General features: G+C 45.0%; 1 protein-coding gene across 2 annotated transcripts in view; it reads left to right on the top strand.

Annotated features, from left to right (window-relative positions):
- Positions 1-26,606, top strand: part of LOC143766411 (uncharacterized) — a 57,813-nt gene that overhangs the window by 11,419 nt on the left and 19,788 nt on the right. For both annotated transcript variants that reach the window (XM_077254081.1, XM_077254080.1), the window contains exons 2-5: positions 13,784-13,933; positions 14,059-14,238; positions 14,321-14,444; positions 14,530-14,627. In XM_077254081.1, coding sequence (XP_077110196.1) covers positions 13,784-13,933; positions 14,059-14,238; positions 14,321-14,444; positions 14,530-14,627 — 552 coding nt within the window. The remainder of the gene's footprint in view (positions 1-13,783; positions 13,934-14,058; positions 14,239-14,320; positions 14,445-14,529; positions 14,628-26,606) is intronic.

The following is a 26,606-nucleotide window of genomic DNA, read 5'->3' as shown; positions in this document are numbered from 1 at the left end:
CGCTGGTCGTGATCGTTGGTAAGTCGTTTAGTATGACTCCAGCTTAAGAATTCGGATTCCAGGCAGGGAGCATAGTGGAGACAAATAGCAGGAAGAGGTCATTAACTCATGTTTGCTGCACTATTGTGGCTTATAACAAAAGTTATGTACCGCCACATGGAACCGGAAAGTTCCTGACTCTGCACAATGCAGAAGAAGCATTCATAAAGTGTTGTGCCTGCTATCTGATGTCTATACTTCTCATCAAGTTCTTGTTAAGTTAAGGAAAGTCTATTTTGAACTTTGGTCTCCCTCACTTATCACCATACCATCTGGTCTGGGCCTACAACAACAGCATGCAGTCTGCAGAGTCGGGAGATATGACTCTGCCAAATATATATATATATATATATATATACACTCACTCACTCACCGGCCACTTTATTAGGTACACCTGTCCAACTTCTTGTTAACACTTAATTTCTAATCAGCCAATCACATGGCGGCAACTCAGTGCATTTAGGCATGTAGACATGTTCAAGACAATCTCCTGCAGTTCAAACCGAGCATCAGTATGGGGAAGAAAGGTGATTTGAGTGCCTTTGAACGTGGCATGGTTGTTGGTGCCAGAAGGGCTGGTCTGAGTATTTCAGAAACTGCTGATCTACTGGGATTTTCACGCACAACCATCTCTAGGGTTTACAGAGAATGGTCCGAAAAAGAAAAAAAATCCAGTGAGCGGCAGTTCTGTGGGCGGAAATGCCTTGTTGATGCCAGAGGTCAGAGGAGAATGGGCAGACTGGTTTGAGCTGATAGAAAGGCAACAGTGACTCAAATCGCCACCCGTTACAACCAAGGTAGGCCTAAGAGCATCTCTGAACGCACAGTGCGTCGAACTTTGAGGCAGATGGGCTACAGCAGCAGAAGACCACACCGGGTACCACTCCTTTCAGCTAAGAACAGGAAACTGAGGCTACAATTTGTACAAGCTCATCGAAATTGGACAGTAGAAGATTGGAAAAACGTTGCTTGGTCTGATGAGTCTCGATTTCTGCTGCGACATTCGGATGGTAGGGTCAGAATTTGGCGTAAACAACATGAAAGCATGGATCCATCCTGCCTTGTATGGAGCATCTTTGGGATGTGCAGCCGACAAATCTGCGGCAACTGTGTGATGCCATCATGTCAATATGGACCAAAATCTCTGAGGAATGCTTCCAGCACCTTGTTGAATCTATGCCACGAAGAATTGAGGCAGTTCTGAAGGCAAAAGGGGGTCCAACCCGTTACTAGCATGGTGTACCTAATAAAGTGGCCGGTGAGTGTATATACTAGCTGAAGGGCCCGGCATTGCCCGGGCATAGTAACTAACTCTGTTTAGTTATGACAAATTATAATTATTATCCTCCATCCCATAGTCCAGTGCCCATATACTACTACTACTATTATTATTATTATTCTTTATTTATTTATTTATATGGCACCATTGATTCCATGGCCTATACATGAGAAGGGGTTGCACGCAAATTACAGATATCACTTACAGTAAACAAACTAACAATCACAGACTGATAAACACGGGAGAGGACCCTGCCCTTGCGGGCTTACATTCTACAGGATGGTGGGGAAGGAGACAATAGGTTGGGGGGTTGCAGCAGCTCCGGTGTTGGTGAGGAGGTAGCAGGGTCAGTGTAGGCTGTAGGCTTTCCTGAAGAGGTGGGTTTTCAGGTTCGGTCTGAAGGATCCGAATGTGGTTGATAGTCGGATGTGTTTTGGCAAAGAATTCGAGGATGGGGGATATTCGGGAGAAGTCTTGGAGGCGGTTGGGTTGAGGAGCGAATAAGTGTGTAGGAGAGAAGGAGGTCTTGGGAGGACCGGAGATTATGTGAGGGAAGATATCGGAAGATTAGTTCAGAGATGTATGGAGGAGACAGGTTATAGATGGCATTGTAGGTCAGTATTAGTAATTTGAACTGAATACTATGAGGAAATGGGAGCCAGTGAAGAGATTTGCAGAAAGGAGAAGGGAAGGAGAATCGAGGAGAGAGATGAATTAGTTGGGCAGCAGAGTTAAGGATGGACTGGAGAGGTGCAAGGGTTTTAGCAGGGAGGCCACAGAAAAGGATGTTGCAGTAGTCGAAGCGGGAGATCATCACACATCCTGTATCCCATAGTCCAGTGCCCATATACCCATCATACACATCCTCCATCCCATAGTCCAGTGCCCATATACCCGTCAAACATCATTCATCCCATAGTCCAGTGCCCATATACCCATCATACACATCCTCCATCCCATAGTCCAGTGCCCATATACCCGTCAAACATCATTCATCCCATAGTCCCGTGCCCATATACCCATCACACATCCTCCATCCCATAGTCCAGTGCCCATATACCCATCATACATCCTCCATCCCATAGTCTCGAGCTGGTTGGAGCTGAGCAGGGAGTTCCTGGAGATGTGCTGTTATGTAACCTGGCAGTGCGGCTCTGTGTGCGGCCGCTGATGATTCGATTTTCTACACCGGTAACAGAGTGCGGCAGTAATAGAGGAGGGGGTGATTCATTTATGTAATGTGATCTCTGCTCCTTTCTGGGGGGCAGCCAATGGCTGGAGCTTATGTTCCCAGGGATGCTAGATTTCTCCCACCCGGTCAGTGTCTGCTGAGGTGTTGTGGAGTGAGAAAACTATTGCTCATAGCAACCAACCACAGCTCAGCTTCTTTTAAACAGCTCTAGTGAAAAGATGCTTAGTGACTGGTTACTATGTGGAATGGGTGTGGCTTGACACACTCCCACACATACATACTGTACATACATACATATACACACACATACATACATACACTCAGCTTTATATATACACTGTGTTCCAAATTATTATGCAAATTGGATTTAAGTGTCATAAAGATTTAATTGTTTTGTTTTTCAAATAAACTCGTGGATGGTATTGTGTCTCAGGGTTCAATGAATCACTGAAATCAATCTTAAACACGTGATAATTGGTTTTCCAGGTGATTCTAATTAAAGGAAAACTACTCAAAAATGATGTTCCACATTATTATGCAGGTCACAGGTTTCAAGCAATATGGGAAATAAAAAGGATCTCTCTGCTGCTGAAAAGCGTTAAATAGTGCAATGCCTTGGATAAGGTATGAAAAAATTAGATATTTCACGAAAACTTAAAGAGTGATCATCTAACTCTGATGAGATTTGTGACTGAAACAGAGCACAGACAGAGTTCATGCAAATAAAGGCATAATGAGGAAGTTTTCTGCCAGACAAATTAATTGGATTAAGAGACCAGCTGCCAAAATACCATTACAAAGCAGCAAACAGTTATTTGAAGCTGCTGGTGCGTCTGGAGTCCCTCAAACCTCAAGGTGTAGGATCCTTCAAAGGCTTGCTGTGGTGCATAAACCTACTATTCGGCCACTCCTAAACAGTGTTCACAAGCAGAAACTGTTGCTGTGGGCCCAGACATACATGAAGACTAATTTTCAAACAGTCTTGTTTACTGATGAGTGTCGAGCAACCCTGGACGGTCCAGATGGATGGAGTAGTGGATGGCCACCATGTCCTAACAAGGCTGCGACGTCAGCAAGGAGGTGGAGGAGTCATGTTTTGGGCTGGAATCATGGGGAACCAGCTGGCAGAGCCCTTTAAGGTTCCTGAAGGTGTGAAAATGACCTCAGCAATGTAAATAGTTTCTGACTGACAACTTTCTTCCATGGTCTAAAAAGCAGAAACGTGCCTTCAGGAACAAAATCATCTTCATGCATGACAATGAATACCTCTGAGTATAATTGGCTGCTATGGGCATAAAAGGAGATAAACTCATGGTGTGACCACCATCTTCCCATGACCTCAACCCTATAGAGAACCTTTGGAGTATCATCAAACAAAAGATCTATGAGGGTGGGAGGCAGTTCACATCAAAACAGCAGCTCTGGGAGGCTATTCTGACTTCATGCAAAGAAATACAAGCAGAAACTCTCCATAAACTCACAAGTTCAATGGATGCAAGAATTGTGAAGGTGATATCAATGAAGGGCTCCTATGTTAACATGTAACTTGGCCTGTTCGGATGTTTTGGAGTTAAATAGCTTTTTTGTTCAGTGAATGTGACCTCCTAATGCTGCAAATTCCACAAATGAGCATTTTCAGTCCTTTAAAACATATCAAGTGTTTAGAAATACTACTGAGCCTAATAATTTGGAACAGTGAATTTTGAGTTTTTATTCATTTTGGAGATTATACTGTTATCATTGGGAGGTTTCTTCAATAAAATTCGATGTGTACTCTAACGGGTGATGACTTTTATTAGACTGCCTGTCATTTACACATTTACACTGACCATTTAGGAAAATCCGAGAAAAATGTCATTTGCATAATCATTTGGAACATAGTGTGTGTGTGTGTGTGTGTGTGTGTATATATATATATATATATATATATATATATATATATATATATATATATATATATATATATATATATATATATATATATTGTATATAGATAGATAGATTTTTTTTTTTTCTTTACGATGGAGGGCCCAATTCCAGCTATTGCTGTTGGACCTGTGATTTCTATCTACTCCACTGTGCACAGGATAATAGAGTATAATAAAGTAGTTATGGACGAGACTTAACTAACATTGTGCAGTGACTCTGCTTTCCATATAGTGACAGATATTTCTTGTTGCTGAAATTATGATGTTTTTCCCTTTAAACCTTTGTTAAACCCCTCTGATTAGTGCGACCATACAACATACAAGCCTCTGATGGCTCCAGTGATGCCCTGTACTACTGTTGTGCCGTGTATCATCACTGCCTGTCAGTGTAAGGCTACTTTCACACTAGCGTCGTGCACTGCACGTCGCTATGCGGCGTTTTGTAGAAAAAACGCATCCTGCAAAAGTGCTTGCAGGATGCGTTTTTTCTCCATTGACTTGCATTAGCGACGCAGTGTGACACGTCGCAACCGTCGTGTGACGGTTGCGTTGGACCGTCGACACCATAAAACGTTGCTTGTAATGTTTTTTTGGTGCGTCGTTCCTGTCTTTTCCGACCGCACATGCGCGGCCGGAACTCCACCCCCGCCTTCCCGCACCTCACAATGGGGCAGCGGATGCGTTGAAAAACAGCATCCGCTGCCCCCGTTGTGCGGCGCATTCACTGCTAGCGTTGGTACGCCGCAACGACGCAATTCGTCGTGCGTCGTCCGACGCTAGTGTGAAAGTAGCCTAATACTAACGGCCCCATACACATGAGATAAGAGTTAGCTGAACGGTCATTTGGCAGACGGCTATCTCTCCCGACTCCGCCACACACACAAATATTCCAGCTTTCCTGTGGTCTGTATGAGAGTCGCCTCCAGACTCCTCTAGCGGAGGATGATCTACAGGAAGAACAAACGGATTATCCTCTGAAATTCAGGATGTCAGATCCTTTGCCCTGACATCATCTGTCGAGAGGCCCCCAAATACATTATATAGTCGCCCAAAACCCCGAAATCAGTGCAAAAGGTAACTTATTGGACGCTGCCTCTGGCCCGACCTTATAGACCTTAAGGGTATGTGCACACGTTCAGGTTTTTTTGCATTTTTTTCGCAATAAAAACGCTATAAAAACTAATTAATAACGCATGCATTATGCATCCTATCATTTAGAATGCATTCTGCAACTTTTGTGCACATGATGCGTTTTTTTCCACAAAAAAAACGCATCGCGGTAAAAAAAGCAGCATGTTCATTAATTTTGCGTTTTTTCGCATTTTTCCCGCTATTCTATGCATTGGGAAAAAACGCAAAAGAAACGCATAAAAAAATGCGGTAAAAACGCATGCGGATTTCTGGCAGAAATGTCCGGTTTTTGTCAGGAAAATTTCTGCCAGAAATCCTGACTTGTGCACATAGCCTTATACATTGCAGCCCAGACACCATTATTAGGCATGTAAGTATGGTAATAACTAGGCCGCCCCATACTATCGAGTACTTGGAGGCGGGGGGCATTCAGCCAAACTCTGTCACACCTTCTTAGATGTCATGTTTGCTATTCACAACAGCAAGTGGTTAAACTGCCAGGATTTTTGTTGAAACCTCATCTGTGCCATCCCTACGGTGCACATCTATGTTCTGGTGCACAAAAACATTAGTTTCTTTTTAATAAAAGTTTAACATGTTAAAAATTATAAAATATGTCTTCTGCCTTTTCCATGTTTTTTCTTTTTACAAGAATTGTTGGAGCCAATTTTCTTTAGAAACATTTTAATTTTTGTTTTTCTCGTTCGTCTCATTGGGGGACACAGGAATGTGGGTGTATGCTACTGCCACCAGGAGGCTGACACTAAGTAAATATAGAAAAAAATTAGCTCCCCCTCCGTCGTATACACCCTGACACTGGCTGCAGGCAGACCCAGTTTATGCTTAGTGTCTGAAGGAGGCACAAGTCTGTTTTACAGACCTCCAGTATTTTTTTCTTTTTACCTTGAAGAAGACACATGGGCGACGGACCCTTTTGAAAGGGTCCGATCTCCCCAAACCAACGGGCGAGCACATGGAGTGTTGCTTCCATGTATCCTCTCCCGCAACGTGGGACCACTTGCCGGACTTAACCCCTGACCATCCTAAGGTAATGAAACTCTAGGCTGTACAGGCGCATATGGTCTGTCCGTGCGGCTTCCACTACATCACCAATGCTCAGATAGCAGTGTTTGAGGGAGGCGGACGGTCCCTCTCCTCATCCCCTCAAGGGATGATGGAGTTAGGGTGCCTGCACTGTCTTTTTCTTACAGCCCCTCCTCTAACCTTAAACTCCATCGCGCGATGGGGGGCTGGGAGGGCTCCTGTGGCAGTGCGCGTCTCCAACACGTCTGGATAACGGCAGGCGCGGTGGCGCCACGCCGCAGGGAGATCCCGGCGTCAACTTCCGGGTATGCCCCATTCATCCTCGAACGGACGCCGTGTAATTTAGTCCCCGGCTTCTGGCATGTTAGGCCGCGGGCGGAAGTCCCGCCCCTTTTTGGCCGCATCTTCGGCGGACCCGCCCCCTCTTCCCTGGGTGAACGCGGGGGGTAAAATTTAGGTCCCGACTTCGGCCTCTCATAGGCCGCAGACTGCAAGCGCCGCCTTTTCCAGCGGGTCCGCCCTCCAATTGAGCGCTCTTGTTAAAAGGAATAGCGCAGATGCATCGCCCTGTCACAAGTTCCACTGGATGGACGGGGACACAGGATTGGGGTAAGTGCTACTTCCCCCAGCCTGACAGCTGCGATATTTGTTCCTGCAGCTTATCTGAAGGTTCTGAATATAGCAGCAGCAGGGTCACCATGTCTAGAAGGACTAAGACTCATACGGTTTTATATACCACATGTGTAGCCTGTCGGTCCGCTTTTCCGCATGCCCAGAGTAATCGTCTCTGTGAGGCCTGCGATTCCGAACGCGCTCAAGAGCCCTCCCCTGCAACCCAGTCCAGTGTGCCCACAGCAGAAAGTGCAGTTTCACCCCCGGAATGGGTTGCGTCCTTAGCTCAATATATGGCGTCCCTAACAAAGGCGATCGAGTCCCTTCAGACCCCGGCTGGGGCCAGAAGCAGCGGTTCGCCCGTCTTGGAGAGGTCCTCCGGTTCACAGGAGCCACCGGCCTGCAGGGGCCGCTCTGTCTCAATGCAGACGCGGGGGAAACAAACTCCATACAGTGTCTCCCGGTCCATCGGGTGCATCTGCATTCTTGAGTTCTGTCTCTCGTTCACCCTCACCTGCGGAGATTAGTGAACATGGTTCCGACTACGATTCCGAAGGGTCACTCAATTTAGAGGCGCCTGATTACCAGGAGTCAGTAGACAGCCTCATCGAGGCCGTTAACCAAACCCTGGGAGTAGAGGGCGAATCCACCTTGACTTCCGGTCATAAGGTGTCATTTAAGAGGTTCAAGCAGCCTCATACAGTGTTTTCTACTCATCCTGAGTTTGAGGACTTAGTGCAACACCACATGGAGCGTCCGGACAGGTGCTTTTCGGGATAGAAGGCTCTAAGTGCAAGATACCCTTTCACACCTGAGCTACGTAAGAAGTGGGCAGAATTCCCTTCGGTAGATTCCCCCCGGTTTCTTGTTTGGCCTCTAACACACTCATATCCCTTCCCAACGGCTCCTCTATTAGGGATCCAACTGATCGGCTCATAGAAAGCTTGGCTCGTTCAGTTTTTGAGGCCTCAGGTTCAGCCCTCTCACCCTCATTTGTGGTGACTTGGGTAGGTAAGGCCATGATATCCTGGTCAGAATCTTTGTCTAAGGCTCTACAGGATAGGGACTTACCAGTAGAGGTGATGGAGATGTCAAATCAGATATCTCTAGCTGGAAGCTACCTGATCAGTGCATCCTTGGATGCAGCGAACTGTGCAGCATTAGCGGCCACAAACACAATTTCCATTAGAAGAGCTCTATGGTTAAGGACATGACAGGCGGATTCTACTGCAAAAAAATCCCTTACAACTCTCCCCTATAAGAGTGGCCGATTATTTGGCGAAAAACTGGATCAGCTCATTTCTGATACCACAGGAGGGAAAAGCAATTTTCTCCCACAGCAAAAGATTAAACAGTCTTTTCGTTGCCAGTTTCAGGCTCAGTTTAAGCCCTTTCGTAACACCAGGTGGACCACAGCGTCAAACCCCGTTGGCCCAGGTCAGTCCAATCAGGACAGAGATCATCAGATCTACTACAGAGTCAACCCATTGGGAAGAATGCGGTCCCAGCTGCCAAGATCAAGGGGATATAGGTCCCCAGCCAAATGACTGGAGGCAGTCTCCTGTCATCACCAACAGAGTAGGTGGCCGTTTACTCTTGTTTCATCAGTCCTGGATCACTGTCGTTCACGACAGATGGGTAAGAGAACTGGTGTCCTCAGGGTACAAGATGGAGTTTATCAGCCATCACCCGAGCCGTTTCTTTCACTCCCGTCTTCCCAGCTCAGAATCCCTTGTACTAGCCTTGTTCAAAACTGTCGAATCCTTTCGGATCAACGGGGTCATCATTCCTGTTCCGAAGGAAGAAAGCTTTCAGGGGTTCTATTCCAACCTGTTCATAGTTCCCAAAAAGGACGGAACTGTAAGGCTCATTTTGGACCTGAAATGTTTAAGCAGGTTTGTCAACATTCATCACTTCTGAATGGAATCTCTCCGCTCGGTCATTGCGGCTATGGAAAAGGGAGAATTCCTAGCTTCAATAGCTATTCAAGATTCCTATCTTCACATAGTTACATAGTTATTAAGGTTGAAGGAAGACTGTAAGTCCATCTAGTTCAACCCATAGCCTAACCTAACATGCCCTAACATGTTGATCCAGAGGAAGGCAAAAAAAACCCATGTGGCAAAGAGTAACTCCACCATGGGGAAAAAAATTCCTTCCCGACAATCCCCATATTACCTTCATATCAAAGATTTCTTCGGTTTGCCATAGGTAAGCTTCACTTCCAGTTCACAGCCTTACCTTTCGGGCTGGCCACCACTCCCAGGGTGCTCACAAAGGTAATGGCAACAGTTGTATCACTCCTGCATTCCCGGGGCATAGTCGTCTTGCCATATCTAGATGACCTCCTTGTCAAGGGGCCGACTTTGCGGGCCTGCAAGGAAAATGTCAGCATTACTCTGGATACCCTGTCTCGCCTAGGGTGCCTGGTGAATCTAAAAAAAGTCGTCCCTTGTACCATCTCGGAAAATCTCTTTTCTAGGGATGATCTTCGACACCTCCCGAGGTTTGACAGTCCTTCCTAGGGACAAGTTCCTGATCCTCCGGCAGGAAGCAAAGGTTCTTCGTCATTCGGTCTCTCATACAATCCGGTTTTGCATGAGGGTCTTAGGAAGGATGGTGGCAGCTATAGAGGGAGTGCCATTTGTGCAACTCCATCTTCTTCCAGTCCAAAATGCACTCTTGGCATCCTGGGACAGAAATCCATTCTCTCTCAACCTCAAGTTCTGTCTGTCTCTCCAGGTCAGACAGGCTCTAGCATGGTGGACAATGAGTTCTTCTCTACAGCAGGGGAAGCCTTTTCCCCCAGCCCATTGGCTGGTAGTCACAACAGATGCCAGTCTTCTCGGTTGGGAAGCAGTGTTTTGCCACCACACAGCTCAGGGACGCTTGTCTTCACGAGAGTCAACCCTCCCGATCAATCTTTTTGGAGATTCGGGTGGTTCGGCTGGCCTTGCAGCATTTTCATCATCTTTTGGCAGGCCGCCTTGTCCGGATTCAATCGGAAAATGCCACAGCTGTGGCATACATAAATCATCACGGGGTACCCGCAGCAGGGCTGCCATGCACGAGGTAAAACAGGTCCTCTACTGGGCCGAGAAAAACCACTCGGTGATCTCGGCAGTCCACATCCCGGGCAAGGAAAACTGGGCGGCGGATTTTCCCAGTCATCGGGGCATTGCGTCCGGGGAGTGGTCTCTCCATCCCAGCGTTTTTCGGCAGATATGTCTGCGCTGGGGAACCCCGGACGTGGACCTGATGGCCTCCGGGATGAATGCCAAAGTACCCAGGTTCGTCGTTCGGTATCGAGATCCACAGGCAATCGCTGTTGACGCGTTAGTTCTACCCCGGAACTAGTTTCGTCTCCCATATCTGTTTTCCCCTCTGGCACTAATCCCGAAGGTAGTCAGAAAGGTCAAGACAGAGGGAGTCCCAGCAATCTTAATAGCCCCAGATTGGCCTCGTCAGTCATGGTACGCAGACCTGGTACTGCTGCTCGCAAAAACTCCTTGGCGGCTTCCAGTGCACCCGGATCTTCTTAATCAGGGCCCAATATTCCACCAGAACTTAGGGGCCCTGCGTTTAACGGTCTGGCCATTGAATCTTGGATTCTAATTCAGGCTGGGTTTTCCCAAAGGTAGCCGCTACTATGATTAGCGCCCGGAAATCCGTCTCAGCACATATTTATCATCACACCTGGAAGGTTTTCTTTTCATGGTGCAGAAAGCTGGGGCTTCCCCCGCTTCATTTCTCCATCCCTTACATTTTAGCATTCCTCCAAACCGGCCTGTATTCGGAGCTGATAGAAACCCAACGTTTCGACCCTCCCGGGTCTTATTCATGGGGTTACTATGGAAAAAAAAGAGATAATATCAGATTTAAATCTCGTAACATCGACAGAGGCAAAGAAGATGTAACGTGAGAATAAGCTAAATCGTAATATATATACACACACCAATGGCTAAAATAAACAGACAAACATAAATGATATCTACAAATATATACAGATATATATACAAAGGGAGAGTAGCCAGAGATGGTAAGAGACTACCATTGTAGAGCAATGCTCCTACCCTACGTCTGCCACTCTTATATGTGTCTAATCGTAAAACAAGGTAACTAGCTTATATGACACCTTTTATTTCCAACACCCCGTATTCAGGTTAATGTTGCATGCAATTTTGAATCGAATATTGTTGGTCTACAATGGTAGTCTCTTACCATCTCTGGCTCTTCTCCCTTTGTATATATATCTGTATATATTTGTAGATATCATTTATGCTTGTCTGTTTATTTTATCCATTGGTGTGTGTATATATATTTTGATTTAGCTTATTCTCACGTTACATCTTCTTTGCCTCTGTCAATGTTACAAGATTTAAATCTAATATTATCTCTTTGTTTTCCGTAGTAACCACTTGAATAAGACCCGGGAGGGTCGAAACGTTGGGTTTCTATCAGCACGTTCTCTTTTGTTGCATCATTGACTGTGAACACAATAAACTTGTGAAATATTTTTGCATCATACCTGTTCTGAGTGTGCGGTAATTTCCAGTACATGACTATTTGGACTACATGGTTTGTTTTACCAGCACCTCCCTGTTCTTGACCTGAGTGCACACCATTACTTCCCTTATGTATTCGGAGCTTGCACCAAGTACCCTCAGAAGACAAATATCAGCCTTGTCAGTTCTTTTTCAGCGCAAGATCGCTACCAATTTACAAGTAAAGACTTTCTTACAGGGAGTCTCTCATATGGTACCGCCTTACAGAGCTCCCCTGGATGCTTGGGACCTTAACCTGGTCTTAAGTGCCCTGCAGGAAGCTCCTTTCGAGCCTCTTCAAGACGTTTCCTTAACTTACCTTTCCTGGAAGGTTGTGTTCCTGGTGGCCGTAACTTACATTAGGCGGGTATCGGAACTGGCGGCTCTATCCTGCCAGGCTCTGTTTTTACTGTTCCATCAGGATAAGGTGGTGCTCAGGCCAGCACCTTATTTTTACCAAAGGTGGTTTCCTCGTTCCACATTAACGAGGACATTGTCTTACCTTCTTTTTGCCCGGCGCCAACGCACCGTGTGGAAAAATCTCTCCATATACTAGATCTAGTGAGAGCGCTCAGAAGGTACGTTTCACGGTCGGCATCTTTTCAGCGGACTGATGCACTGTTCATCCTCCCTGTGGGGCATAGGAAGGGACTCGCTGCTTCAAGATCGACCATAGCTAGATGGATACGATCGACCATTCAGGAGGCCTACCGCATCAAGGGCTTGGTCGTCCCTGCTGGGATCAGGGCGCACTCCACTCGGGCAGTGGGGGCTTCCTGGGCGCTTCGGCACAAGGCATCGGCAGAACAGGTTTGCAAGGCGGCAACCTGGTCCAGTCTGCACACCTTTTCCAAGCACTATAACATCCATACTCAGGCTTCTGCAGATGCAAGTCTGGGTAGAAGGATTCTCTAGACAGCGGTAGCACACCTATAGGCGGTAAGTGCCTAGGGTTTTATTCCGTTGAGTCTTCTTCCCACCCAGGGACTGCTTTGGGACGTCCCACAGTCCTGTGTCCCCCAAGGAGACGAAGGAGAAATATGGATTTTTGGGTTACCGTAAAATCCTTTTCTCCGAGTCGCTCGTTGGGGGACACAGCTCCCACCCTGTTAGCCAAATAAATTTATTTTTTTATTTTTTTTTTCAGCCGGTGGGGTTATTTCTAGGCATGTTGTTCCTACATTAATGCTGTTTCATTTTTTCTCCCACTGCTTTTGCACCAAACTGGGTCTGCCTTTGGCCAGTGTCAGGGTGTATGCGACGGAGGAGGAGCTATTTTTTTTCTATGTTTACTTAGTGTCAGCCTCCTGGCGGCAGTAGCATACACCCACAGACCTGTGTCCCCCAATGAGCGACTCGAAGAAAAGGATTTTACAGTGAGTAACACAAAAATGCATATTTTATGGTGTTTTTCTTGTAATATAGGAAAACCTAAGGCCAGAAATAAACCCCATAGATCACTGTACATGGAGACTTTGGGATCAGATCATTTCTGTCCGCATTGATTGTGGAAACAAAAAAGCTTTTATTAAAGCCTTAAACTTGTGTGTGTGAATCAGACCTGAGATCTAACGTGATAGAAGATTACAGTGTGGGGAAGATGGGAAACCTTCATATAGACGGCCGGTGGTAATGGAGTCAGTGACCGACTCTGGCCAAATATGTTTCTAGAGCCGTAGTAGAAGATCAAGATGTCGTCCTCATGAAGTAGTTAATTCTCATGTCACATGTAATGAATATCTCCTGCAGTATTACTAATGCCGATTCCAGTGTCGGTAAATGAGACGAGAATTAGCGTATTGGAAGATGAGTCTGAGAAAGGTATTTAGCTGCCGACTCCGAGGAACAAACTGCTTGTTGTCTGTGGCCTAAATATATAGGTTTTATTAGAAGATGTAAATAAGGAAACTAAATACTGTAAAATAATAAATCTCATGTTTCCCTTATTATCTCCAGTAATTGTATTATTACACAGGATTCTTATGATGTTACATCGGCTCTTTTTCCCATTCAGATCTCTACAATATTGGATCCTCTCAGTGAAGATCTTCTACAAAAGAAAATTTTCCTGATTTACCCATCAAAGATGGATATGAACAGAGACAAGATGGCAGAGAAAATATTACACCTCACCGTAGAGATCCTATTCCATTTTACTGGAGAGGTGAGAGATTCTGATGACGTCACATTACATTATTCTTATCTATGACAATAACAGATGGACAGAACTGGAGAGGAGAGGACTCTGGATATGTCTGTAGTGAGATTTATTAATGTCTCCATTACCAGGATTACACAGTGGTGAAGACGACCTCTAGTGATCGCTGTCAGGATCCTGTGTCTGAGGAATGCGGAAGATCCCTGAGCCCAATCACGGGGCCTCCACGTCACCCCCTGATCCAAGAGGACATCAATGACCAGAAGATCCTAGAACTCATCTACAAGATGATTGAACTGCTGACTGGAGAGGTGATACTGCTGGGAATTCTGGGACATTACACAGTAACACTATGAAGGGATCGGGGGATGACGGTATCATTGTATGTGTCAGGTTCCTATAAGGTGTCAGGATGTCGCTGTCTATTTCTCCATGGAGGAGTGGGAGTATTTGGCAGGACACAGAGATCTGTACAAGGACGTCATAATGGAGGTTCCTCAGCCCCTCACATCTCCGGGTAATAGACGGGACTAAATACATATACAGCCTATAATTCTATGTATGTAAAGAATGAATTCACTTCCTGTATGTGTTTCCTCCAGATCTATCCAGTAAGAGGACAACACCAGAGAGATGTCTCCGTCCTCTTCTTCCACAAGATTGCAAGCAAGAAGATCCCAATGCTCCTCAGGATCATCAGGTAAATGGAGAGAAGGTGTCACGAGATCTCCCCTATGATGTGTAGGCGCTGCTGAAGGTCTTGTGCTCAGTCTTGTTTTATCCACCAGTGTCACGGGGTCCTTCTCTGGTATCACACAATCAACAGAGCAAGAGAATAGTGAGCAACTCCAAGACCTTTATTTAGGCAAAAATACGAAAGGTCCATATACGATCCACCAAAAAATAGTCCAGAATTCGAATGCAGTTCAGTAACAGAATAAAAGTCCAACAATCCAGCAGATAACATAGTCCATATACTCTTCTTTCTTTCTGACGTGCTGTCTTCACATCATAGTTCCACACAGGATCTGAGATTGTGTCTCACCTCCCTGATATTTTAAAAGTCTCCCTCTTCATTAACAGGTCAGGAGGGGGAAGGTTGCAGGGGCTCATTGTTTCAACAAGCTAGCTCAATATGTCATTAGCATATTAGCAAACAACACAGTACTGTGGGGGCTACCTCAGATTCTTCCCCGCACCCGTTTCCTTTGTTTGGTGCCAAATCTGTTCTGCCTTTGGGGAAACAGCCTTTATAATATCAGTAAACTGTGTCATCAAGGTCACCTGACCAGGTGTACCATCTAGACTCTTCCTTCCTGAAACCCTCCCTCTTCCCATTGGTTTCACATGGTCCCGTCTGGACGGCGGATAGCAGTCTTTTTGTACAAATGCAGCACAGCCCTGAGGATTCTTTTTTATGACACTCCTTTTTACACCCCTTATGCAGTATATATGACGCCGCTCACACAGTATAATGTTTCCACAGTGCTGGCATCTCTCGTAAAAAATGTATTTTCACACTACCGCCATACCCCCACACACAGTATAATGTTCCTACAGTACCTCCATCCCACCACACACAGTATAATGTTCTCATAGCACCGCCATACCCCCACACACAGTATAATGTTCCTACAGTACCACCATACCCCAACACACAGTATAATGTTCTCACAGTACCGCCATACCCCCCACTCACAGTATAATATTCTCACAGTACCGCCATACCCCCACACACAGTATAATCTTCTCATAGTACCGCCATACCCCCACACACAGTATAACGTTCCTACGGTACCGCATACCCCCACACACAGTATAATGTTCTTACAGTACCTCCATCCCACCACACACAATATAATCTTCTCTTAGTGCCACCAAACCCCCAGACACACAGGATAATGTTCCTACAGTACCGCTATACCCCCACACATAGTATAACGTTCTTACAGTACCTCCACCCCACCACACACAGTATAATCTTCTCATAGTACCGCCATACCCTCCCACACAGTATAATGTTCTCACAGTACCTCCATCCCACCAAACACAGTATAAAGTTCACACAGTGCCATCATCCCACCACACACAGTATTTTGTTCCACAATAGTGGCTTCCCACAGATACAGGACAATGTTTCCACAGGACTGGCAACCCTCTCACACACAGTGTAATGTCCCCACAGTACTGCCATCCTCCCACTTTTTCATGTTCCCACAGTACTGCCCCCTACATGCACATGATGGTACCATCCACCTCACTGACTACCTCAGATCACTGACAATTAATAAAATACTCACTTGGCCTCATTCTTGGTGGACATACTAATGAACCTAGGATCTATGAGATATTTACCATACAATAGTTGGATAGGCAGGAGTGTATCATCCATAAAGGTAGCCCAGTCGGTTGCTATGATGCCTATGAATTGACAGGGCTCAGTGGGGTGTGGTATTGTTCACCCTCTCTTTCCCATCATCACAATTTCAGTGATATCCGCATTCCCATGACGGTGATACCATTGAATAGATTAGTGAATCAGGAAGTTGAAAGCTCCTGATCCACCATTCAGCCTTCGCTTCTGGGTCTGAGACTCCGTGCACTGCAGGCACAATGATGTCACTACATCACACCTGTAGTATGGAGCCTCAGTACTCCCACCGCACAGACCAGAGCAGCGCACCTCAGGAACTGGGTTGGCTGAGTAGTGTGTGTTTTTTTTTTTTCAAATATAAGGAACTGTGGGGGCATTATATTAAGAGAAGAGTTGTTGGGACTCATACTGAATGTGTGGCTCCTAGGGGCCATTATACTGGGGTTGTGGTGGACTGTAAATGCCTCCATACTGAGTGGGGTTTTTTATTTTGTGTAGCAGGTTGTGGTGGCCATAATTAGAGATGAGCGAATATGTTCAGAAAACGATCGCCAAACATAAATTTGGCACGAATATGGTACATTCGGATTCATGATCGGTAATATGAGAATTTTTCTTAAGATCGGAAAAAGTCGGTAACATTCGGTAAAAGACATAATAGAAGCCGGCAATACATGTACCGCGTTTAGTAAAATCACAGCCACCAATGTGGGAGACTGGGGTTCAAATCCTGGCTCTGCCCTGTTGGACATAATATACCAGTAGTGGTCCATAACACTATGGTGCCTACCTCAATAAACATGAGTGTCACGAACAAAGAGAGTCATGCCAGCTCAGACGTCTCCTGGATTAACAAGGTCCGCGTCAGATGTCGAGGAACAAGGACAATCTGATGATAAATGGGCTGCTGTACCAAACCATACATGGAGAAGGCAATGGAACCTGGATCTGATGAAATGCTATTATAACAGCAGCCCAAATGAGAGAGGATATATGAAGCGTATGAGGAAACTCTAAATGGATACATGACCTGCATGTCCACTAATTGAGAAACAACTAGTCACCAAATGTTTCAATATCATAAAGAGAAAGCTATTATCACAACTTGAGATGGATCAACTGTTCTGCAGATCCACCCCACATGAAGATCTGGAAAAACAACATGTGCAGCCCCCTGAAGATCCTGATCCAACCCTGCAACTAGAGAGCACTGCAGCTGGTCTGAAACAGAAGATCTTAGATAAACTAAATACCATCAATACCAGAGATCTACGGCCAACGCTCAGCAAAGAAAGATCACTTAACAGTATGCTAGAGGATGCCAATAGAGCAGCACTTGCATCAATAACTACCACCACCATAACTCAAACTAATAACCTGATATATGCTACGGCCTCAGCAATCATGGAAATGCTTGGCTATACAACCAGCAAAAACAACAGAAGTACATGCCCCCCTTAGAAAAGAAGACAGTAGACAAAGATCAAGGTGCTACAAAGGGAAGTCAGCCATCTATCAGAAATACAGAGATGTGTAAAAATCAAGAATAAGACCAAGCTGGACAAGTACAAAGGCCTGACCCCAAGTGAAGAGACTGCTAAATAAAGGCTGACGGCACTCGCTGAAAAACTACGGAGATACACTAGAAAAGCTGAGGCCAAGCAGATAAATGCCCTGTTCTCCAAGAACCATCCAAAGTGTACTCCCAACTACAAAGGAACAGCACAAAGGCAGCAACTCCACCAATAGCAGAGACTGAACAATACTGGAATAACATATGGCAGAAGGAAAAACACAACACCAGTGCAATGTGGCTGCAATATTTGAGAATGAAGCACAGCAACCACCTAGAGCAAGAACCAGTCACCATTCCATAAGCAGACACCCAACAGCGGGTCAAGAACATGAAGAGCTCGACAGCACCTGGCACATACATGATCCTCACCTACTGGCTAAAGAAATTCACAGCGGCACATGAACACATAGCAATTGTGTTTTAATATTTGATGTGTCAATAAAGTTATTTATTTTTATATTTGCGGTGGTTGTGCTTACCTTACAGTGACTCTTTTCTCCTTATTACTTGTTCACTATTGTCACTGGTGATGCACCCATGTTACAATGATGTTTACAGTGTAGTGCGCCTTGTGTAAAGCAATTTTTTGACACATAGCAAAGCAGATGAATTAACTGCTACAAGCAGGTCACCACCCAGCTTGGCTAACACAAGTAGAACAGTGCTGATCATGAAGGATCTTCACAAAGGAACAATTCCATCTAACTACTGCCCATTAACCTGCCTTACAACAACATGGAAACTTCTGTCAGGCTTTATATCCACCAAGCTACAGAACCATATGAGCCAGTACATGAATCCAGCTCAGAAAGGCATTGGGACTGACACCAGAGGCTCTAAGCACCAGCTCCTAGTAGATAGAGCAGTCGCTCAAGACTCAAGATCCAGACAGACCAATCTCAGCACAGCCTGGATTGACTACAGGAAAGCCTATGACTCAATGCCACACACATGGATCTGTGAATGCTTGGCTCTCTACAATGTCAACAGGAAATTAAGAACCTTCCTCAGAAACTCAATGGGGCTATGGAGAACAACATTTGAAGTCAACTCTAGACAACTAGCACAAGTGACCATTAAATGCGACATATACCAAGGTGATGCACTGTCCCCATTGCTGTTCTGCATAGGCTTGAACCCCTCAGTCAGATAATTACAGAGTGTGGCTATGGATACAAGTTCAAGATCATCAGCCACCTCCTCTACATGGATGCCATCAAGCTGTATCTGAAAAACAAACGAGATATAAATTTCTGATCCACCTGACAAGGAACTACAGTTAAGACATCGGGCTGTCCTTTGGACTGGAGAAGAGCGGCCGGTTGGTTATAGAGGCAAGGTAGTCAAGACTGACACCAGTGACCGGAGGTAAACTTTTTATAGCTCCGATCACAGATGAGGGGTCACACTGCCTTCTGACAGGGTGGGAACCGCGTCCCTCTGACCGGCGGGGATGAATTTACTGCCGATCAGAAGCGCTACGCCGGTGATTACCACGCTGTCGCACAGCTTGGGAAACACCGGCTTTTGTGGTGTGCATGTTTGGCTATATTCGGTGACTTTAAGCAACGATTAAATCAGCGAATATTGCAGAATTCGGCGATCGTGAGCTGAACAGAACATTGAAATATTCGCTCATCTCTAGCCATAATACTGTGTGAGGGGCTGTGGGGGCCATCATACTGTGTGGGAGACCTCATACTGAGCTACCTGGGCACACAGGAGAACAATTTCCTTGTGAGGAGTCAGATAGAAAGTGAGAAGTACAGACCTTTGGTTTATATGATTGCAGTCCTCCTGAATTGATATGGTGTTGTGTGCCAGGAGGGAGACATCAGATAGTACGTTCTGAAGGTAAGCAAAGATATAATGGCAGTAAGAATTCGGATTCCAGGCAGGGAGCATAGTGGAGACAAAGAGCAGGAAGAGGTCATTAGCTCAGGTTTGCTGCACTATTGTGGCTTATAACAAAAGTTATGCACCGCCACATGTAACCGGAAAGTTCCTGACTGCACAATGCAGAAGAAGCATTCATAAAGTGTTGTGCCTGCTATCTGATGTATATACTTCTCATCAAGTTCTTGTTAAGTTAAAGGGAACCTGTCACCTGAATTTGGCGGGACCAGTTTTGGGTCATATGGGCGGGATTGTCGGGTGTTTGATTCACCCTTTCCTTACCCGCTGGCTGCATGCTGCCCGCAATATTGGATTGAAGTTCATGCTGTGTCCTCCATAGTACTCACCTGCACAAGGCAAGGCTCTCTGCTCCCTGCTGGCACACCTGCACCCTGTCGCTGCGATGTCCCAAGGTACTAGTATTTAGTTTGATCTTCTTATTGGAGCTACCTTGTGTTCTATATTATAGTGCTGTAACTCAGCACTCTGGGTTTTCAGTACTTGTATTACCAGCTCGTCTTTTTATCTGTTACCCTCATTGAGGTTTTTCATTGACAATATGCTGGCGTCAGTCATGGCATTTTTGTTCCAGGTGTTGCAGGCTGTGCGGCAGTGATATATTTTTGAGCTGTCTTTCAGCGCATCCTTCATTTTTTGTTACATCTGATGCGCTGTTCTTTTTAGCTGTTTTTTGCTTACTGCTGTCCTTTTTGCATGATGTATTTAAATATTTAATATCTAGTATTTTCAATAAAATTTATACTCATAATGACCCCCGTTTGGTATGGATTTTGTATATATTTTTACATTTGATGTTTTTTCAACTGTTTGGCTATATTATTTATCCATTACCGTACTGAGGTGTTTTCGGTTTATATGTTCTGGCTACGGGGGTTGACTTTGGTAGCTCTTAGGGTTCTTTTAGGTTTATTATTGTACAGGTGCATATGGTCTGTCCGTGCGGCCTCCACTACATCACCAATGCTCAGACAGCGGTGTTTGAGGGAGGCAGATGGTCCCTCTCCTCATCCCCTGAAGGGTTGACTGAGTTAGGGTGCTTGCACCGTCTTTTTCTTACAGTCCCCCCTCTAACCTTAAAGAAATTGTCCCCTACAAAAACTTTTTTTTTTTCATAAATCTTGGTATTATGTGACACTGAAAACATCCACTGTGTTTATTTTAGCAATATTACCTTTTATCATGCTGTAGCAGCACATCTTCAGTGCAGGATCCAGCTCTCATGGGGTTAATCGGCAACTTCCTTTCTCCTGACTTATTGTGCTCTAATACTACAAGTTCCATGATGCATTGCACTGGCCACTAAGCCCGAACCTACCACACCCACTCCAAAACACACCCAAACCCCTCCCTCCTCTATCTTCAAAAAGATTTGTGATGTCATTTCTGTCCAGCCTCCACTTTTACATTTGTCCAACCCACACTCCATTACACACAGATAGATAGATTGATAGATATGGGATGAATAGATAGATACATACAGAGATATATCTATATCTATTATTTCTTTAGTTTTCGTTTATCGTTCCCTTTCTTTCCAGAGCCATAATTTTTCCGTCAATATGGCCATGTAAGGGCTTATCTTTTGCGGGACAAGTTCAACTTTTGAACGACATCATTGGTTTTACCATGTCGTGTAACAGAAAATGTGAAAAAATTCAAAGTGCGATGAAATTGCAACCAAACTAGATTATTTACCAATCAAAAATCAGTGTATAGCAGCAAGGTAAACATATAGGTATCAATTATGTAAAAATTTAACCTTTAATAGATCCCATTAAAATACCGTAGGGTATATATACCCAGCCGGTCTGACAAAAGAAAAAATGAGAAATAACAACACACCAAAAACGAATTACACCATTTAAAATTCCAAACAAACCCCCTCCTTTTAGAATAGGAGGAAAAAGGTAGATGTATGTCACAATAGCTTCAAAATTGTGCTCCACCACATAAGCCCGAAGGCCAAATCAACACCTTGTAGCCTACAGGCCACATAAACACCTTTGTTTCATAAATTTAATTATCTCTAATAAATAACAGAACGATCTCACCCAGCGTTGCTGTTTTCAAGAAGCATTCATAGGGTTCAGAATATCCGTGAATCCCGGGGGAGGCTTTATGAACATCCATACAATACCCTGTTCCTTGGGACAAATTCAGGATCCTGATCAATTCATCCCCAGAAATGTGGCAATGAAATTGCAAAAAAAGTGTAATCCCACACTTGATTTTTGCTTGGCTTTTTTGCTAGGTTCACTAAATGCTAAGGCTGTGTGCACACATTGCGGATTTGATTCCAGATCTGCAGCGTTTTTTGCCACACAGAATTGCATCAAATCCGCAGTGTAGTGCACAACCATTGTAAGTCTGAGAGCCGCAGACTTGTTGTGCACATGCTGCGGAAAAAGCCGCATCGGAATGCAGCTTTTTTTTGTCCGCAGCATGTCAATTCTTTTGTGCCGAACTGCAGCATTTCTGCACCCTTAGACTTTCATTGAGTCGGGGACATCTGCAGCAAAATCGCAGATATAAAAAAGATCTGCAGTTTTGCAGCGGATGTGGGTCCGAGAAACGCTGCAGTTCGGGAGGAGGGAAGTGTGTGGGCGGTGACTGTGTGCGTGTATGTGTGTGCGGGTGGGGTCTGCAAGCCGTCCGGATGTGTGCAGGACTATTCAGGTGTGTGTGGGGCTGTTCGGGTGTGTGCAGGACTGTGCGGATGTGTGCCTGGCTGTTTGGATGTGTGCGGGACTGTTTGGATGTGTGTGGGGCTGTGCGGGTGTGTGCCTGGCTGTTCGGGTGTGTGCGGGTCTGTTCTGATGAGTGCGGCGCTGTGCGGGTGTGTGCCTGGCTGTTCGGGTGTGTGTGGGTGTGTGCCTGGCTGTTCGGGTGTGTGCGGGACTGTTCGGGTGTGTGTGGGTGTGCGCGGGGCTGTTTGGGTGTGTGCCTGGCTGTTCGGGTGTGTTCGGGACTGTTTGGGTGTGTGCGGGCGGTGTCTGCAGGCATGTTCGGATGTGTGCGGTGCTGTGCCGGGACTGTTCAGGTGTGTGCGGGACTGTGCGGTTGTGTGCCGGGCTGTTCGGGTGTTTTCGGGACTGTTTGGGTGTGTGGGGGCTGTGCGGGCGTGTGCTTGGCTGTTTGGGTGTGTGCGGGACTGTGTGGGGGTCTTTTGGGGTGTGTGTGCAGGCATCATCCGATGGGTCTACAAGTACGCAGCTTCAAATCTGCAGCTAATTCGGATGTAATCCGGACAGTGGACACGCACCCTACACTATCCATACATCTATCAATAGATATATTTATCCAGATATATCTATAGTTGGATATATGAATAGATAGATGTATGCATCTATAGATCTATCTATCTGTAGATCTGTCTATCCATTTCATCTATCATCTATCTGTCTATCTGTGTGTAATTGAGTGTGGGTTGGACAAATATAAAAGAGGTTGGACAATAATGACATCACAAATCTTTTTTTTTTGTTCAATAGTTGTTATGACCCCAATGGCGAGGGTCTCAGAGGAACGTGGAAGTCTGCAGAATACAAAAATCCAGCTCATAGGGCAGTGGTAGCTGGGTTGACCATATATCTACTCCTAACGCCAACACTAGAAGTAGCCGGGGATCATTCCTACGTTGATTCTAGATGACACGCTCCAGCCGGAGAATCTAGCTACCCCTAGTAGAGGAAAACAAAAGACCTTTCTTGCCTCCAGAGAAGGGGACCCCAAAGCTGGATAGAAGCCCCCCACAAATAATAACGGTGAGGTAAGAGGAAATGACAAACACAGAAATGAACCAGGTTTAGCACAGAGAGGCCCGCTTACTGATAGCAGAATAAAGAAAGGTAACTTATATGGTCAACAAAAACCCTATCAAAATCCACACTGGAAATTCAAGAACCCCCGAACCGTCTAACGGTCCGGGGGGAGAACACCAGCCCCCTAGAGCTTCCAGCAAAGGTCAGGATATATATTTGGAACAAGCTGGACAAAAATACAAAACCAAAACAAAATAGCAAAAAGCGGACTTAGCTGATATAACTGGAACCAGGATCAGTAGACAAGAGCACAGCAGACTAGCTCTGATAACTACGTTGCCAGGCATTGAACTGAAGGTCCAGGGAGCTTAAATAGCAACACCCTTAACTAACGACCCAGGTGCGGATAAAAGGAATGACAGAAAAACCAGAGTCAAAAAACTAGTAACCACTAGAGGGAGCAAAAAGTAAATTCACAACAATAGTACATCTTTATTTAGCTTTCAAAAACGCATACAAAAAAGCATAAAAACTGCACCAAAAACTAATTAAAAAATGCATCAAAACCGCGCAAAAAACGCACCAAAAATGCATCAAAACCACAAAAAACTGCATCAAATCCGCACCAAAAACTGCATAAAAAAACACCAAAACGAGTCAAAAAATGCATCGAAACCACGCAAAACGCATACAAAACTGCATCAAAGCAGCACCAAAAACTGCATCAAAAACCACACCAAAACGAGTCAAAAAATGCATCAAAACCATGCAAAAACGTATAAACAACTGCATAAAAACTGCATCAAAACCTCACCAAAAACTGCATCAGAAACGAGCAAAAAAACGCACCAAAAACAAGTCAAATAATGCATCGAAACCGCGCAAAAATGCATCAAAACCGCACGAAAAACTGCATCAAACCGCACCAAAAGCTGCATCAAAAACTGCATCAAAACTGCACCAAAAACTGCATCAAAACTGCACCAAAAACTGCATCAAAACTTCACCAAAACTGCATAAAAATGCACAAAAAACCTGAATCAAAACCGCGCAAAAAAACGCATCAAATACTGCAGCAAAAACTGAATCAAAACCGTGCAAAAAATGCACCAAAAACTGCAGCAAAACCGCACCAAAAACACGCAACAAAACCGTGAAAAAAACGTATAACAAAACGCAGCTGCGTTTTCTGCAAGGAGATGCAGATTTTGTGCAGAAAATTCTGCACCCAAATCTGCAACGTGTGCACACAGCCTAAAACTGAGCTGCCATTATGCTTCTCCAGGTCATTATGAGTTCATAGACCCCAAACACGTCTAGGTTCTTTTTTATCTAAGTGGTGAAAAAAAAATTCCAAACTTTGCTAAAAAAAAATAAAATAATTGTGCCATTTTCCGATACCCGTAGCGTCTATATTTTCTGAGATGTCGGGGGAGGGCTAATTTTTTGCGTGCTGAGCTGACGTTTTTAATGATACCACTTTTGTGCAGATACGTTCTTTTGATCGCCCGTTATTGCATTTTAATGCAATGTCGCGGCAACCAAAAAAACATAATTTTGGCTTTTGTTTTTTTTTTTCTCGCTACGCCGTTTAGCGATCATGTAATTTTTTTTTTTATTGAAAACAGCTGACATGTTGCGGCTTTGAAGTGGGCTCACCGCCGAAGCCCACCTCAAAGCGGGGGATACTGCCAACTGACGTACTATTCCGTCAGCTGACCGAAAGGGGTTAATGAACAATATGTTTCAGTTAACAAAAAATGGCGTGGGCTCCCGCGCAATTTTCTGCGCCAGAGGGGGAAAGCCGACGGCCAGGGCCAATATTTGTAGCCTGGGAAGGGGTTAATACCCATGGCCCCCTCCCAGGCTATAAATATTAGCTGGACGCTGTCTGCGTAGCCTTTACTGGCTATTAAAATAGGGGGACCCCCCAAAAAAATGACGTGGGGTCCCCTATATTTTATAGCCAGAAAGGCTACACAGACAGCTGCGGGCTGATATTCATAGCCTAGAGAGGGGCCATGGTTATTGCCCCCCGGCTACAAATACCAGCCCGCAGCCGCCCCAGAAATGGTGCATTTGTGAGATGCGCCAATTCCGGCACTTAGCCCTTCTCTTCCCACTCCGGAGTAGTGGTGGGATATGGGGTAATAAGGGGTTGATGTCACCTTGCTATTGTAAGGTGACATTAAGCCGGGTTAATAATGGAGAGGCGTCAATATGACGCCTATCCATTATTAATCCTATAGTAGTGAAAGAGTTAAAAAAAATAAAGACACAGCCAGAAAAAAGTATTTTAATATTCTTAATTTCACCATACCTACCATACTTGATCACCTGCAAAAAATTTAAAATAATAAACCATATACTACCTGTCCGCCGTAGTCCAATTAATAACGAGTGTCCCACGATGATCTCCCCTATAGAACAGTGACATTGGGTGATGTCACTGCTCTATAGGACCTCCAGTGACACGCTGACAGGAGACAATGGCTCTTGCAGTGCATCACCGAGGTTACCTCAGTTTAGGGTCTCACTTTATGGCATTGCTGCGTGGGAACTTTCTCACACAGCAGTGAGACTAGGGACTATTTTCTCACAGGGGTGTAGGAATACATTGTGGGGAATACATTGTGGAAGGATACCTTCCATCATTGTATTCCTTGAGCCTCTGGAGAGGGGTCGCATCAGCTGATGCTGCTGCTCTCCAAGGGAGAACGTCGAGGGACACTCATTTTAATTGGATTTCTGCGGATCAGGGAGTATAGTGTTTGTTTATTATTTTAATATTTTTTACAGGTGACAAGTGATGGTGAGTATGTACTCTCTGTTTAATGTACTGTATGTCTATATGTATTTTGTATGTATGTACTGTATGTATGTACTGTACAGTTGTGGCCAAAAGTATTAACACCCCTGCAATTATGTCAGATAATACTCAGTTTCTTCCTGAAAATGATTGCAAACACAATTTCTTTGTTGTTATTATCTTCATTTAATTTGTCCTAAATGAAAAAACACAAAAATAATTGTCCTAACGCCAAATTGGAT

Source organism: Ranitomeya variabilis, chromosome 4, assembly GCF_051348905.1.
Source record: "Ranitomeya variabilis isolate aRanVar5 chromosome 4, aRanVar5.hap1, whole genome shotgun sequence".
Taxonomy (NCBI): Eukaryota; Metazoa; Chordata; class Amphibia; order Anura; family Dendrobatidae; genus Ranitomeya; species Ranitomeya variabilis.
This window is presented reverse-complemented; position numbering and strand designations above follow the sequence as displayed.